We start from the raw sequence: 16,557 nt of genomic DNA, 5'->3' as shown, positions 1-16,557 counted from the left end.
CTCAAGTTGGAAAACGTTGTATCTTGTGAATAGATAGATCCATTCAATAATTTTAGAATTCTTTAGTAGGAAAATGACCCATGTATGAGTTGTAGACATATTATTATTATATTTATTATTAGTTGTAGTATTGAAATTTGAAGAACTAAAATTTTCAAAAGGGTATCTTTCAAAACTTTTAAGATATGTCTGGTAATTCTCTTCTTTGTTTTTAAAAGAACATTTACATTCAGATTAGATCTTCCACCGACACTTCATGATCAAAGTCTTCATAAAAGGAAATGAAGAAGAAAGAAGTGTATGGTGCTCTCTCTATTGCAATTTGCATAATTAGTAAAGGCATCCATCAATACTTTTTAAGTTGTTTTTTAAAGGTGGTGGAGAAAATAATAGAGAACATTAAGTAGGTGGGTCTATTTGGACATTTTATGAAGAAACTATTTATTATTTTATAAATTGATAGACAATTGGGGATAACATATGAATGGAGGAAAGTAAAGTGTTTTGTGGTTTAAAGAAGATTCAATAAAAGCCTCGACAACTTGTTGAACATTATAGGGTTCAAATAGGAATCACTAATGGTAAGGATGGGTTGAAAAGGAGAACTAGGATTTTGTTCCAGAAAAGTTTATCTGTGTTTAGAATTCGGAGGTTAGAAAACATTGTGTACACGTAGAGAATGAAACATATTTTCGAGGGAAACAAATGGTAATAACCAAGGCTACTTTTCGATGACCAATAAATAATGTGGAATGGGGACAACACAATAGAATAAAACGAATCTCAAGAATCATTACTGGTCAACGTTTCACGAAAAAGCTAACCGGGAAAGTTTAATGAGCCTTCCAATGACATAAATTTTCCCAAACAAACGCACAAGTTTTGAATGTTCAAAGGTGTATTGGGGATAGGTATCACAACAATTGTCTTGTGCTATGTTTGCGCATGAAATCTCTAGAATAAGTTCGGGAAGGTTGAGGCGCCAGGAACTTAGGAAGTTAACTTGGTTAATTAGCCTAGGTCAAATGTATGATATGGACAAGCCAAAAAAGGGCTAGGACTAGAAAAACACATGCGTGGAAAAAGGTAACATAAAGTTGGAAGTTTGGGCAAGTCCGTATTTTCCTCCGTTGTGTCCTTTTGAGGCTCTAGTTAACTTGTAGAACCTCAAAAATGTCAAGATCTAATCGGAGTGTTGGAATCTAAGTGGAAAATATAATGTAAACATATTTCCATGCAGTCACGCATCACACAAACTACCTAGGTATGCAGAGCTTCGTGTGTAGACTGTAGGTTAAGACCATAATGTTAGGTCTCTAATTAGTCAAAAATCCGAGGCTCTAAATGGAGAATGTTTGAACCTTCTCATAGTTGTCGACCTTGAGGTTAGAATATGTGTATTGGATGTAGGTAATGGAAAGATGTGAGTTTGGGGAATTTTATTTAAACAAACAAGACATTACGTGCGTGTAGCACAACGTGTCGCGGCGCGAATGTCTTGCATGAATTAACACCACCAACGTGTTTTTGACGAAGAAAAGTAAGCATTTTTCCGTAAGGTAACCCGAGAAGAAGAATAAAAGAAGAAGAAGAAGAAGCACAAAGATTAGAAAAAAGAAAAGCTAAAAAGCAAGCCCATACTCAAATATGTATAGGCTTTACAACCAAAATTTCAAAGGAGAGGCTTTCTTCTCAAAGGGAATAGACAAACATACATACATACATACATACATACATACATACATATATATATATATATATATATATATATATATATATATATATATATATATCATATATGTATATGTATATGTATATATATCATATATGTATATGTATATGTATATATATATGGTTCCTTGGTAGGAGGGGTGGTGTGTATGTGTTGTGTGGAAAAGGGTGCTAGAAATAATGAATAAGTAGTGTGAAGAAGGTAGTGAAGAAGAAGAAGAAGAAGAAGAAGAAGGTAGTGAAGACATAGTGGGAGGATGGAAGAGCGGACTTAGGGAGTTTTAGTAGCATAATTTAGAAGAGGAATCCTAACTAAGCTAATATAATAATGGGGTGCATAATTGGCTTCTATGCAATTGCTGATGTCCGACACAAGTTCCGACAAAACTAATCGTGTCACATACCGGCTTTTGATCCCATTCTTCGTCTTCTTCACCCACCAAATCCTACATGAAAATCCCATCCCTCTACACAAAAACACTCTAATCCATACAATACATACATACATACATATTGTGTGGGTATAGTGCATTTCATTTTGCTAATACTAATTAGCTGAGTTGCTAATGGCTACCTCCTCCAAGGCTATCCCTCCACAACTTGTGAAACTACTCAATGACTCGGAGTACAAGGGCCGATCTGCGTGTACCGGCCCCAGCCCCGGCCACCTCTTCTCCCGCTCCGCCTCCCGACAACTCGGATGCCTCAAATCCCTTTGCTTCTTCATCTTCCTCTTGATCATGTATGGTACATACATACATACATACATACATACATACTCTCAATCATGAATGGTACATACATACATACATACATACTCTTGATCATGAATGGTACATACATACATACATACATACATACTCTTGATCATGAATGGTACATACATACATACATACATATGGGCACACATCATTTTGAAATTATGTTGGATTTCTTTACACTTATTTGAAAGCCATTGGAAGACCCCCAAACCAAACTCATGATTAAACTTGTCATTCAATGTGTGAATGGTCACTATATGGTTTGTGTTCGATTGTGCTTTCGTCGTGGTTTTGATCCCTAATTCGCATTTCCATTACATATATGAGTGATGCATATGCAGCAATGCACTCATGCAAATTATCTCTTAATGCATTTTTAATTGCATACATTCATATACTTAATGTAGAGATTCTACAAAATTAAACTAATCCTCACATAATCAATTCATTCAATCCTTGATTATGGGATTATCTTATTCACCTCTACATAATTAGAGGTTTATCCGATATTGGATCGATCTCATTGGGGTTAATTAATTAATTAATTAATTAATCATAACATGAGTTATTAAGGATTGATCAACTCTTCCCAATATTTTATATATTAGCCATCATAATAATATCCATATGATCAAAGTCGCCCGATGCATTGCATTTATAGATGAGTCTATAAACCATTGATTAAATCTGCCCTATGCAATCTATGTATATGAGTTCTTAGTCATTGCTCAAATTCGCCCAATATAAAATATATGAGCTATTATTAGCATTCAATTTTAATTTTACCAAGATTTTCTCTAGTTTATTGGAATTGGATTATTTGGATCTTACTTTGAGTACAAATATAGATGGATAATCTAATTCAACAGTGAAATTATCTAAATTAAAAATCTAATGGAGAATGTTTAAATTTCAATTCTTAAATCCAACTCTACTCAACTAAATCAAAACTCCATCAAAGTAAATTAGGTTTATTACTCCAAATTTCCGTTAAATTAATCTGAATTGAAGTTAAGTTTAATGGAGATTTGAATGGCTTCTTATGGGCAGAGGTTGGAAATACATGTCGCTATGGAGCCCCTCTTCCCCTTACTCTGATCCTGCCTGGGAGAAAACCCTCCTCAAATCAGCCCAAAAACAGGTCATTTCATTCCATTAAGATCTTTCCATTACCAAGCCAACAATTATATCTAAACAATTTATTTAAAGTAATTAAGCAATTAAGTAAGAGCAAACTTGCAACTAAATTGAAGTGGCTGTTGTTTTCCTCTTTCATTTATGTATCTCTTATCATTTCTAAACATGATATATGTACATATGTCTCTAGATATAGTTAGGGTTTCCTCTTTTTTGGCTCACCTTATAGGGGCTTTAATCAAATCTTAGGCTTCTTTCTTGTCATGGGGCACAAACATTGGGATTGGGATTGGTATTGGTATTTGGCCAACTTATAAGGACCCAAAAGGCATAAATTTGCACCCCACACTATTTCCTATGGTTTGTCTCAAGGGGGCACAAACATTGACAATGGCATTGGTATTATTTGGCCAACTTATCCAGACCCAAAAGACATAAATTTGCATCCCACACTATTTCGTGTGGTTCGTCTCAAGGGGGGGCAGTATAGCATTGGCAAGCACATTCATATGGCCCCACTCATCTAGATCCTGCGGACAAATCATGGAAGGTCAAATTGTTAAACAAATGAAATTGCATGGTGTGCAGGAAGGGGGGCAAATGGTGGTATTAGTGACGGGGGCAGCCGGATTTGTGGGTTCACATGTGAGCCTCGCCCTGAAGAAACGAGGCGATGGAGTTGTTGGACTGGACAACTTTAATGACTACTATCCTGTTGCCCTTAAGCGGGCCCGAGCCTCCAACCTTGAAGTAAACGGAATGTAAGTCCACCACACAAGGCTTGAGAATTTGTAAAAGGAGGATTGCTAGAAGTATGCGCACAAACATGCATCTCACACCAACCATTACACATGAATATGTCGATGAATAGAAGCAATGATAACACACCTAGATAATTTTTAAGAGGCTTCCACATTGAATCTTAGAAGCAACATAGGACACCCATAGCTCTAACTTATGAATCCTACTATATCTTGACTTATTAAATGTTATGACAATGAGTATAAAAACCAAGGCATGCATTATCGTGTTTGTGTACTTGTCCCAACAACCCTAGAAAAATGTGATGCTATAAAAGAACTCAAATTTAATGACCCATTACTTAAAGGCGAAATTTCCCCACTTTTGTAGTTTTATTGTTGAGGGAGATTTAAATGACCAACTTCTGCTTGCGAGACTATTCGAGTTAGTGCATTTCACACATGTTCTCCATTTGGCTGCACAAGTAAGTTCTCATTTCATAATTTATATGGCATTTTTCGCACATGTGTAGAGTACATAATTGAAACTCATATTAAAATAGGCTGGAGTTCGATATGCGGTGAAGAATCCCCTTGCATATGTCCATAGCAATGTTGGTGGTTTTGTCACTTTATTAGAGCAATGCAAGGTAACTTTTTGTGAAGTTTTACGTCATTGTGGTAGAGTTGGTATTATACAAGGGAGTACATAAATTGTACCTTTTGTAAGAGTTGCAATATGCAATGTTGTAATGCAGAACACAAACCCTCAACCCGCAATTGTATACGCATCTTCTAGTAGTGTATATGGACTAAATTCCAAGGTTAGTTTGTCGCGGAAATATATTTTTTCAATGTACAAGTTCGAGTGTAAATCGTTTGGTAACTTATCTTGGTTTACAATTCGATACTAGGTTCCATTCTCAGAAGATGACAGGACAGATCATCCAGCAAGCTTGTATGCAGCGACAAAGGTAGTCACTTACCTTTTACAAAGAATAACCTTTATACATCACTCAATCACTAAAGAAAAATCATAAAAGAAGTCGACATTCATCCCAAATTTTGTATATGATCATTGAGCACTATTTTTCCAATCAAATTTAAGGGTTAGTTCATATTTCTGACTGTAGAAAGCTGACGAGGTCTTGGCTCACACATACAATCACATTTATGGGTTGTCAATTACTGCATTAAGGTAAAGTACTTTATTTTGTTGAGGAAAAGCATTTGCTTCAATGTGAAATCATTGACTTTATATATCTTTATTACAGACTTTCGATGTCCCACATTATCGTGAAATTTTCAATAATATCTTAATTATTTGGATTTAAGTGTGTTTGGAGATTTTTGTCGGTTTTGACATATCATGACATTTTTTTTATAATTACAGATTCTTTACTGTTTATGGGCCATGGGGGAGGCCAGATATGGCATACTTTTCTTTCACTAGAAACATTGTCGAGAACAAGGTAAATGTAACAACACAAACTTATTTATTAGATTTCATCTCGATGGTGAACCCTAATAATAATGTATATGCATTTATGAAGCCGATCACAATATTTCAAGGACCACATGGGGAGGAGTTAGCCAGAGATTTCACTTTTATTGATGACATTGTGAAAGGATGTGTTGCATCTCTAGACACATCATTGCCTAGCACAGGAAGCGGAGGTAAGAAGCATAAGAAGGCCCAATTTCGCATCTACAATCTGGGGAACACCCAACCTGTAAAGGTTGGTGACTTTGTTACCATCCTCGAGAAGCACCTAAAGAAGAAAGCCATTCGAAAGTATGAATCATTCCTGTTTTTGCATCAATGATTAACTTTTTGCTTTCAATTTACTACACATAAACTATTAGAATATAGAATTTAACATCACATATTGCATTCTAATGTCCGTGTTCCTTGTGTAGAATCATTCCAATGCCTAGCACGGGGGATGTTATGTTCACACATGCAAATGTTACGAGGGCCAAAGTTGATCTAGGGTATTTGTTTAACTTTTATTTCGTTTAACCATAAATCTGTGGTTGAGATGTATTTACTAATGCCATATTTATGGATTTATCAATGTGCATAGCTCAAATGGGTTTTTTCAATATTCAAAAGACTAATAATATACCATGCTTATGATATTCTTTTATAGGTATAATCCAACTACCGATTTGAGTGTTGGCTTGCACACGTTCGTGAAATGGTATAAGTCTTATTACAAGGAGGATGGAGGGCATAGTGACATGCTCAAGGGTTATAAGCCATACTAAGTAAACTATATATATATCTAATGTTTTTAAAAGGCTTGAACAATGCCCTAAATTGTGCTAATATTAGCAAACAAGCATACTCAAAATCAACAAATAACAAGGTTTAATGTTGATGTAGTAGTGTGCTGCCATCCTCAAAGTAAGTGGTGTATATATGTCCCATTTGAAAACAATAGGTTCTAGTTGTAAATCTAATATTCATCAAAGCGTGCATGGCCTCAATTGGCGATTGTAAAAAAGTGAGATGTCTAAGACAAGAAATTGACAAGGTAATAAATCAATTTCAATGTTCATCCTTCATATTAATGTCTTTGTGATATACTATGGCATATTTGCATCAACCTATGATGACACACTTTAAGAACCTTTGCAAATGCATATCACTTAAAGAATCTAAGGTAAGGATTTGAAATGATAATTTACCCCCTTTAACCTTCTTTTATGTTAGTCGTATTTGTTTCTTCAATGCAAGAGAAACATAATGACATATCCAAAAAAATGAAAATGTATCGAATCTTATCTTCATTCAAGTGCATAAGAAACATATTGTGATAATAATATTGTTGGTAAGATGATGAATAAAGGCCTATAGTTTCTTTACAAAACTTCATTGCAAAAGAACCTCAAAGCACATTAAATCTATATGTCAAATAGATAGGTGCACAATGAAAAGCATAAAGGGATCATATAGAAGTTTGACATAGAAAGATGACGGTTCGAGAATTGACCCCAACACAAACCACACTATACACAAGAAGGTAAAGCCATAAGCTAGGTAGAAATTCCCACAAACTAGAATGCTACTCAAAGAAGTCATTAACTACAATATGCTATGATGTATACATACGAAATATAAAAAGATTTATTATTTCATTCCATAACCATTCATGTGCCCATAGAACCATGGAAATTTATGTTTCCTCTGTATGCCAATTGATGACCTTGTGGTCCATCGCATTTAATAAAATTCTTTCTAGTTGCTAGAAGTCATTTCTAGTTATATCTTAATATGTGGACATATCAATCCTAGACAAGTATTTGTAGAAAATGTTCCCAAAAAAACCCTAAACCATTGATGCCTTGATGACAAATGATTTCTTTTTAATTACAAAAAAGTGTTTACATTTAAAACAAAATTTCTGAATTTCTTGTTACACAAAAGGGACATCTACAATCATCTACAATGGAGTATACCTTTTCTCCTTCAAAGTACAACAATGTCAATATGGAGAGCAACGTGGAACATACCTAAAAGTAACAAAAGTTGTCCTTATACAACTATCGTATGTATGAGACTTTGAGAAGGATAGAGAAACACATAGAAGAAAGGTATCTCAAGATACATGATTATGTAAGGAGGTCATAGTGATATATAGCAATTGAGATCAATCGATAAGCAGACAACACCATCTATCACAATGGATATGCAGATGACACGATCCTAACGCAGATCCATTTTAATTGGAAATGAAAGGTTGATACCACTAACTTGCAAAATGACAAAACTCCAAAACACAATAAAACATTGACAACAATACTGAAAAATAATAATCAAAATGTGAACCTACCTTTTAAAAGATCACCAATGATAGAATATGGTTGTATCAAATGCTTGTGACACGTGACATATGACCTACACTAAATTAAGATCTTATTTTTAAATTCAATTCGTCCAAAACCAATCAAGCTCAAATGTTAACACTCAAATTCATCCATATGTTGCTTCTTTGTGTTAAATTATCGCCCAGTTATGAAATGGTATATATATATACTACATTTCACATCACATGATTGACACCGACAATATTATTACCCTCATAAATTATTGGTGTGTACCCTTGTGATGCCAACTAAAAGCTAAGGAAGGTAGGTGGAATACGACAACAATAGGAACACCATAAGACATCACACTAATCTCAATGTTGGCACCTCACTTGCATTCAAAGTGAGCAAAGTTTCTAGAAATTTCCAAGTGATATCACTTCACTTGGTAAAGTACAAAAATAAAACCACTAGAACCTTTTTTGTATAGGTTAATTTTCATATGTTGACACAATCCGACATTTTACTCAATGTTCAATAATGAATCAAAAGTATTGGTTAAAATGTTTCTTATTAAATAAGTGCCATGTGTTCATTAGTAAACATGTTTATGTTCCGAGTAAAACAATATTCCCGTAAAAATAATATCGTTTAAAACAATACCGAAAGGGTACCATCGTATCTAGATATGTTCTTCCTTTCTTGCCTTAAATGATCATTGATAACTAATATATTGAAAACAATTGTTTGGCGGACTAATGTAAACATTATGTTTTATAGGGATGCTCTCTTTTCTTTTTTGTTGTTTTTGCATAATGGGCCTACTTTGGTAGTAAGTTATTTGGGTTAACAACACATGGTTGTGGATTCAAATCCTCATTTCCATGTATATTTGCTACACCATATGTCATTTCTTTTTAAAATAATGTAAAAAACCCATGGTGTCCTTACCACAATAATGAGGATCTTCTAGCCAAGTAAACCCTCAAAGTGCCTTAGCCTATGTAGTATGTGACATAAATGTAACTCTTCTAAGGACAAGGTGTTTGAAGAGTTTAGCTACGAGAAGTGCCAAATCAATTTTCCTTTCAACCTATGCATCATTGTGGTATTCCATGAAGACCATCAAACAAACATCGATTTCTCATACCCCAATTTAACATTTTCCGTGTTAATGATACCTAAAGTTGCAACATGATAACCCAAATAAGTTCATTAATTGGGAATATGACGTATCTACGTATAGCATTGTTTTAAATTATTGTATATGAAAAAACGGGGTTCATCTAAATTTTGTTGTCCTCTCCTCAATGCCACAACTAGAGGTAACCCTTTTCAGCTCTCATCACATATAACATCCTCCATGAGTCCAATAAATACAATCAAATCCACAAGCTCTAGAGGATCAAGAGAATTTGAGCTTTTGGAATTTAACTTATTATAATATGGTGTAATGCCTCTTTCCTCTCCTAATTAGATTACAAGCTCCAAGTATACTATTATAAATACTCTCTCGATTATGATCGCCCACATTGCACTTGCTTTTATAGAGGTGGGTGATTGAGTAGGATCATGTTTCCATCACCCACTTTGTCCGGCCATACTCCATTTCACTTTATTCTTCCCTTTAACATGTCAACATATTATGTTTATTCAAATCTCTACTAAATCCTTTACTTTATGAGGTGGACTATGACCTTTGTCCTAGGTGCTCATCATATTACAAAAAAGACATTTATATGGCCCATTGCGTACTTGACTAATGTCATAACATCCTCTTTGATGGCCCAACCATCCTAGAGTATTACATAATGCCTTTCATAGTGCTTCTTACCTAGATTTGTCATAAATATGCTAACCATCCCCACTACGAAGGCAATATTCGGTTGGGTGCTCACATCACATAACCCCACCATTTATGAATGAGTAAGGAATGGTACATTTTGTTCCTTAGCCGCATTGGACATTCCACTTTGCTAGGTCCTAACTCTCATGCATTTGACTAAATGGATGAGGTTCTAAATGAATTTGGGTAATCAGGTAACATAGGAAAGAGAGATTTGAGCCCAAGACCTTATACACCAAACAATGAGGAAAACCACATGAACAAGTTTCTTTAGAAGAGATTTATATAGAAAAGAATAACTCTTAGCTTATCTTTTGGATGTTGTGATGGCATCATGTATGTATGCATGTATCCTTTTATTTTAGACACGTTTTGATAATTGAAAGATTGCATTCTCAAGCAAGTTGGAAGCGAAGGTTTTTATATGTTCAAATGATTGGCTTGTACATCAATCTCTCCATGGAGACTTGACCAACACTTAAAACCCCTTGATTTCCTTACTTTTGGAGAGAGATCCAACATGTAGAAGTGTGGGAAATAAACTTCTCACTAAACTTGATATCAAAGTTTGGGAAGTAAATCCCCCCCTTTTTTTCTTTTTCTTTTTTTTCCTGAAAAAATATCCTCCATTGGTATTAAAATGGAAGTGGCTAGAGGCCATGTACAAAATAGTCTAATATTACGTCGAATATTGTAAAGCCATGCCGAATGACTCTAGCTAGTCTTTCTAGGTAAGATAAATATGAAAAAAAACCCTCGCCAATCTTTATAGGCAAAGAAATTACAATGATGCCATACCATTATCTAAATCAGAGAAATGCCCATGCTTTGCATTTGTTCAAATGAATCGAGTGTTTTGTGGCCTTGTCCATGCTGGACATATGTTATAATGAGTGCATTCCAAGCTATTCACATCTTGAATCCCCTTTTAAATATAAAGGTTTGAAAATGTGCACAAATTTTTCCAACTCATCACCTTCGACTCAAGAAAACTTATACCAAAGTTGGTGATTAGGTGTATGAGTGAATATACATGAACACAACCAAAGTAGAAGACTTGGGAGGCACACCACCTACAAGGTACCAATCCAAGATTGGTGCTCTCTAGCGAATACAACAAACATAATTTAACACTCTCTTCTAAGAGAATGATTGAAGAGATAGAATGTGGATATGCCCCACTCCATGGTCATGAATCAAGCAAACTTTGTGACACACCTTGTGAACACATCACCAACAAATGGAAAGAACATACAATCCATAGAAAATTGGATTATAACTACACTCAAGTGGACCACCAATATTGGTAAACTTGCATGATGTGACCGAATGTTAGCAACCAAACAACCTAATCCCGTGGCATTCAGAGTTAGCCAATGAACCCCTACCCCACAAATGAGCCACGATGTTGAATTGAGAATGATGCCTAGAGAATTCTAGAGAGGGTAGATCACATTAGGCCCAAGTCAAGAGAGTGAGCATTAACACTTACACGTATATGCTCACACTTGGATCACCCAATCAAATAATTCATTTGTCGCTACTCCATTCTAGGGACTTATATTTTCCCCTTGTCCAAAAACATAGGAGCATGATATTATCACCCTTGCACCAGTTATTCACTCCATTCGACAAAAGTTGATACATTGGAGCTCAAAAAAACTCTCGCTAGCAGGTCACATCATAGTGACAAACCAAGTATTACTCACAACGGCATGGTACAACCTATCATGTTCGACAATCTCCAAGGAAAGTATGCATCAAATTCAATGACTAATACACAACTACATTTGGTCTAGTACGGAATATCATGCAGCTCGGGCCAAGGTGGCATGGCCTATACTCACATCACCTAAATCGAGAGGAGGGTTGGGTCTGATTGATCCCCTCTCACAATCCAAAGCCCTACTCGCTAAATTAGTGGTGCAAGGACTCCAACCAGGGGATGACTATGGAAAATGTTATTACGGTTACGCTTCGCTTACTTTAAGCCACAAAAGGGACCAATTGAGCCCCCTAGACGGGATGGATTCTAAACATGGATCTCAAACCAATTTTTCCGCACCAATTGCAGAATAGATTCAATGCATCCATGTGGAAGGTGTGGTGTGACATAAGACGATGGCTCAAGTGTGATCAATCAAACTCCAAACTTGCCTAGCTCAGTCACATCCTATGGAACCCATGTATTAGAGATGAATTTGGTCAACAATTTGGATCAAGTAAGGGGTTGTCATGGGGATGCATTGCAGAAGGTCCAAGAAAGAGTATAGAATGTTGGAGATGGTTTATGTCATTGCCAGTTTACAAGATCAAGCCAACAAACTCCATCGAATCAATGACAAATGGAAGTCTATGAGATCTGAAATGATCAACGATCTATTGCTTAGGGAAGTTGCTAATCAAAGGACGACAATGGAGAAGTGGATAGGCTACAACGAGGAAGGCTCTTTGATCCCAAGCGGTAGGGAAACACTGAACAGGATCGAAGGCCATGAATTGCGAGACAGTGAGACACCAACATTGAATATGACAATTCGAATACTCACATATACTGGTCATAAATGGATTGTAGATCCCAATCCAATCAAAGTACACCTAGAATGGCACATATGTACTCATAAAAACACACGGCTATGTAAAGTTAGTTGGGACCCTTTTCAATGGACGTGATGTGATCCTTATGTGGGTCAAGGAAGCAAAGTCATCCCTTTCTTCCAATTCACGACTAGATTGAGTCGCCACATTATAACCACTCAAATCGCCTGAGAGCTAGTTGCTACAAAGATATGGCACACATATCATGTTCCTCATACAATTATCAGCAAGTTTTGGCAGAAAATCTAGAAACAACATGCTAGGTGAATTACCACGTTCCAATTGCTATTAATAGTGTGGCAACGTGGGAACCTTAGCTCTCCTACTTAGTCCTACTTGTGCAACGTGCCTAAATGCAACAGAATCAATCTAACATGCTTTGTGGGACTGCCTAGAGACCCATCGAATATGGCGAGGGGTTGGCCGCCTATTGCAATTATGTTAGGTTCAAGGCACAATCGAGTGAGGAAATGTATGTTGGTTATCCCCAATTGACAGGTACGAACATCAAGAGGAGGGTTTGACTTTGGTGATAAAAGCACAACAGATTTCTATTTCCACCATTAACAATATCCGTGCAATTCCTATTAATGCCAAAGCTCAAGTTGTGTTGGAATTGGTCAACCCAATAACTTTTTGGATTCATTAGAAACTACGGTGTAGACAAGTCTTCTCCAACCAAATCGTGCATCAAGTAATGTTTATACAAAAGATATAGAGTGAAGTTGTAGCCACTCTAAATAGTCAATATGATGGCCTCATATGCGAACCTGACGGAGTTGAAAGACAACAACTAGTCTTCATCCAATAATGGTCGTCCTCTCCTTTTCTTGAGTCAGTGGGCATCCACATATGATGGAACTATCGCGTCCCCACAAGGATTTGTATATAACACTCTCATCTGTAAAATTTTATAACTAATGGAAGGAGTTTTTTTTTGTGTGTGTGGGGGGGGGAAGATATTATCACCCTTCTTAAGAAAGAGTTGCATTTAAGATATGTGATATTGTGATAATGTCATGTTACAAGAAAGAGTGACCTTTCTCTTGTTTTCACTGTGCTCTAGGTTCAAACCTCAAGTCTATCATACCTTCTAACCTCATTGGTTACCAAAAATACAATGATGGGATCTTGAACAAGATGAAGTAACTAGCCATAATCATGGAAGGATTTGCAAGTCAATCATATAAAAGTGAACATGAAAAGAATTAGATAGCAAACTTGAGAGATTGTTCGTATATTCAACAATGATAAACCTAGATGAATGTCCACTTTTATCAAAATATGTAAAGGGTCGACCAATTTTCTAATAGAAATGTAGTTATGAGCACAAAGAATCCACGAAATATTGGGCCCACCACCAAACTGGCTACTGTAACATATGAATATCGATTCTACAATTCCAAATGAGCATATCAAGGAGATGTAATATGTGAAATGGCCTAATATAATAATAAATTTGATTGCTTTGTCAGAGTATAGACATTAAGATTTTTCATGAACACAAACCATCACTTCACAATAGCATGTGGGTTTTTGAATACCCGCTTACAAAGCAATCAATGTGATGTTGACAATTGAGTAAACGATACATAAGGAAATGTAAGAAAGTGTAATTAGATCGATTACCATTCGAGAGTACGTGTTTGGGGGAAGATGGAAACATGTCAAAATCATACAAGAATATCTCGAAGCGTCCACATTAGCTTTCCACTGTCACTTGACACCTATGAAAACGTGCATCCCTATGAGGCCTTAACTTTGGCCACTAGACTCTGCCTCTACATTATGCTTTGAACTAAGATTCTCATCTACAACAATAAAAAGAGCAATGGGTAAGTTAGACCAAGATTTTCGTCGTAACCATTACAATATAAAGAAACAAATCATGCGCCCTTTTCTAACCCGATTTTTTCCCCTTTAAATATATAGACCATGTTAGCTACACATGTAAGAAACAAAATTAAGTACCCTTCTTGTCCTCCGAACTTGTGTCAACTTCTGTGGACCAACATCATCGAAAACATTTAGAATTACACCAAAAAAACGAAACCGATATGATCATTTTTACAGCATTCCAAGAGCCTTCGTCATCGCATACCTTCATCATCATCATCATCATCATCATCATCATCACTATCCAACCCATCACCATCACCTCCAATATTAAAATCCTACCAAACAAATCAAAACACCTCAATCCAGTCCAATGACTATACATATTTTACCAGCATTTTGATAATATATTTTGCAAAGAAGCATTATGAGATCTTATATACATGAACGACATACCGAGAAATCATTCATCGAACCCATATCGAAATTATCGGCTGCAAGAAATAGATCATGTATTATATATGTCGGATCATGTACTATTATATATGTAAGGAGACAATGATCATATCAAATGGATAGATAATTCAGATGCTTGAAAAAATAAATCATATACCATTATTGCTTGGGATTTCATTTTCTTCATCTTCATCAATCCATTTGTCCCAATCTGCTTTCAAATAAGGTGGTGTTTTTCCTGCTCCATGGAGTAATCTCTTCCACCATCCATTTTCTTTCTTTACAATGACACAAGAGACATTCCGCAGGCCAACACTGACCTTGCTTTCCTAAATCAACAACTTAATGTTATCATCAGACACACAAGAATAAACATAAGAGAATTCTATCATCAGACATTAGAGATTTCAATGCATATCTTTAAGAAAACTCGATCAAACATCGAAGTTCAAAGAAGACCAAATGCTATCATGTCATCATTTACACAATCCTAAATCTCAACATTATGCAATTGAAAATTTTATTGAGGAAGAACTTTGTGGAGTATCATAGAAAATGTCCTTAAACATAGAACCAAAATCTCCATAAAAAAAAATATCTATTTGAAAATACAATTGAAACTTCTCGATGGGATTTGCTTAATTGATTTTCATTGAGAATGAAATTACATAATTTTAATGGAGATTTTATCGAAGAAGTTGAAGAAAAATACCTCAGCATTCACTTTGTCATAGAGATGAAGATCAAGTTCATATAAGACATTTTCAGGACCGACTGTAGCCGAGAATTCAAATTTCCCCTTGGGATCAATCTTTACTTGCGGATTCTTCGCATCAGGAAGCTCAACTGTAAGGTATAATTTGTCTGATCTCTGAGCCCATTTCAACTCTGGATGGCGACTACAGAAAATATAGATACATATTCACAAAAATATAAAGTGGAAGTACACAAAAGAACCCACAGAGAAAAACAGAAAAAAAAAATTCCTGTAGGAGCTTTATAATGCAGGGAAAGCTACGAATTTATCCTTTTCCTGATTTTACCAGAAGTTTCGTTTATATGCGTGAAGCTTTGGAAGAAGGTGAAGAAGAGTAAAGAAACTATGCATGAGAGAGCTACTCTGCGTCTTCCTAATGCAAAGGAGGGGCCTTTTACTAGGGTTAGGGTTAGGGTTAGGGTTAGGGTTAGGGTTAGGGTTAGGGTTAGGGTTTTAGAGCATACCTCATGATTGGGTTGTTTGTTTTGTAGGCCACCTTGGTGATTTTGGGGGTTTTAAAGAGAAGAGTATATTATAATTTATGTACATATGTATGTAGTTACTCTTCGAAATTGTGGCTCGATAACTATTAACGAGTCACGACACCGGACGCAAACGCCTGCCTTGTTGCTTTACATACCAGCTTTTTTTAAGTGTCGGTGAAAAAAGCAAAAAACAAAATAAGATTTCGAACGTACGGAACTCAAACTAGACAAGCTGGCCTGAGACCTGCCCGCATATCATTTCGGCATGTGAGCCCCTGAAAGGGCTTGAACTCTACCAGTCTTGTCTTGTCTTGGGATAGAAGAATATGTGGCCTCATTGCCAATGATCGCTAGTTGGTCGATTGTCTAGATCATCTTTGAGAGAAATGTGCCTTTG

The 16,557-nt window shown here is 35.9% G+C and overlaps 2 protein-coding genes across 2 annotated transcripts; one reads left to right on the top strand and one right to left on the bottom strand.

Annotated features, from left to right (window-relative positions):
- Positions 1-2,220: 2,220 nt before the first annotated feature.
- LOC147859467 (UDP-glucuronate 4-epimerase 1-like) lies at positions 2,221-6,940 on the top strand. The gene is made up of 12 exons (XM_087325538.1): positions 2,221-2,473; positions 3,543-3,633; positions 4,218-4,390; positions 4,761-4,854; positions 4,933-5,019; positions 5,128-5,193; positions 5,284-5,343; positions 5,503-5,567; positions 5,763-5,841; positions 5,923-6,164; positions 6,290-6,364; positions 6,523-6,940. Exons 1-12 carry the CDS (start codon positions 2,298-2,300, stop codon positions 6,638-6,640), a joined length of 1,326 nt encoding a protein of 441 aa, XP_087181664.1. The 5' UTR covers positions 2,221-2,297; the 3' UTR covers positions 6,641-6,940.
- Positions 6,941-14,223: 7,283 nt separating this feature from the next.
- On the bottom strand, positions 14,224-16,206 carry LOC147859466 (co-chaperone protein p23-2-like). The gene is made up of 7 exons (XM_087325336.1): positions 16,140-16,206; positions 15,631-15,817; positions 15,076-15,247; positions 14,919-14,956; positions 14,728-14,800; positions 14,598-14,624; positions 14,224-14,437 (listed from the first exon to the last, which is right to left on the bottom strand). The coding sequence occupies exons 1-7, from the start codon at positions 16,142-16,144 to the stop codon at positions 14,382-14,384; spliced, it is 558 nt and encodes a 185-aa protein (XP_087181462.1). The 5' UTR covers positions 16,145-16,206; the 3' UTR covers positions 14,224-14,381.
- Positions 16,207-16,557: the final 351 nt, after the last annotated feature.

The sequence above is a fragment of the Azolla caroliniana genome, unplaced genomic scaffold (assembly GCF_043228905.1).
Source record: "Azolla caroliniana isolate FFs.n. ecotype wild unplaced genomic scaffold, voAzoCaro1.0.p SCAF_10, whole genome shotgun sequence".
NCBI lineage: Eukaryota > Viridiplantae > Streptophyta > Polypodiopsida > Salviniales > Salviniaceae > Azolla > Azolla caroliniana.
The sequence above is the reverse complement of the archived record's forward strand: the minus strand, read 5'-3'. Positions and strand labels throughout refer to the sequence as shown.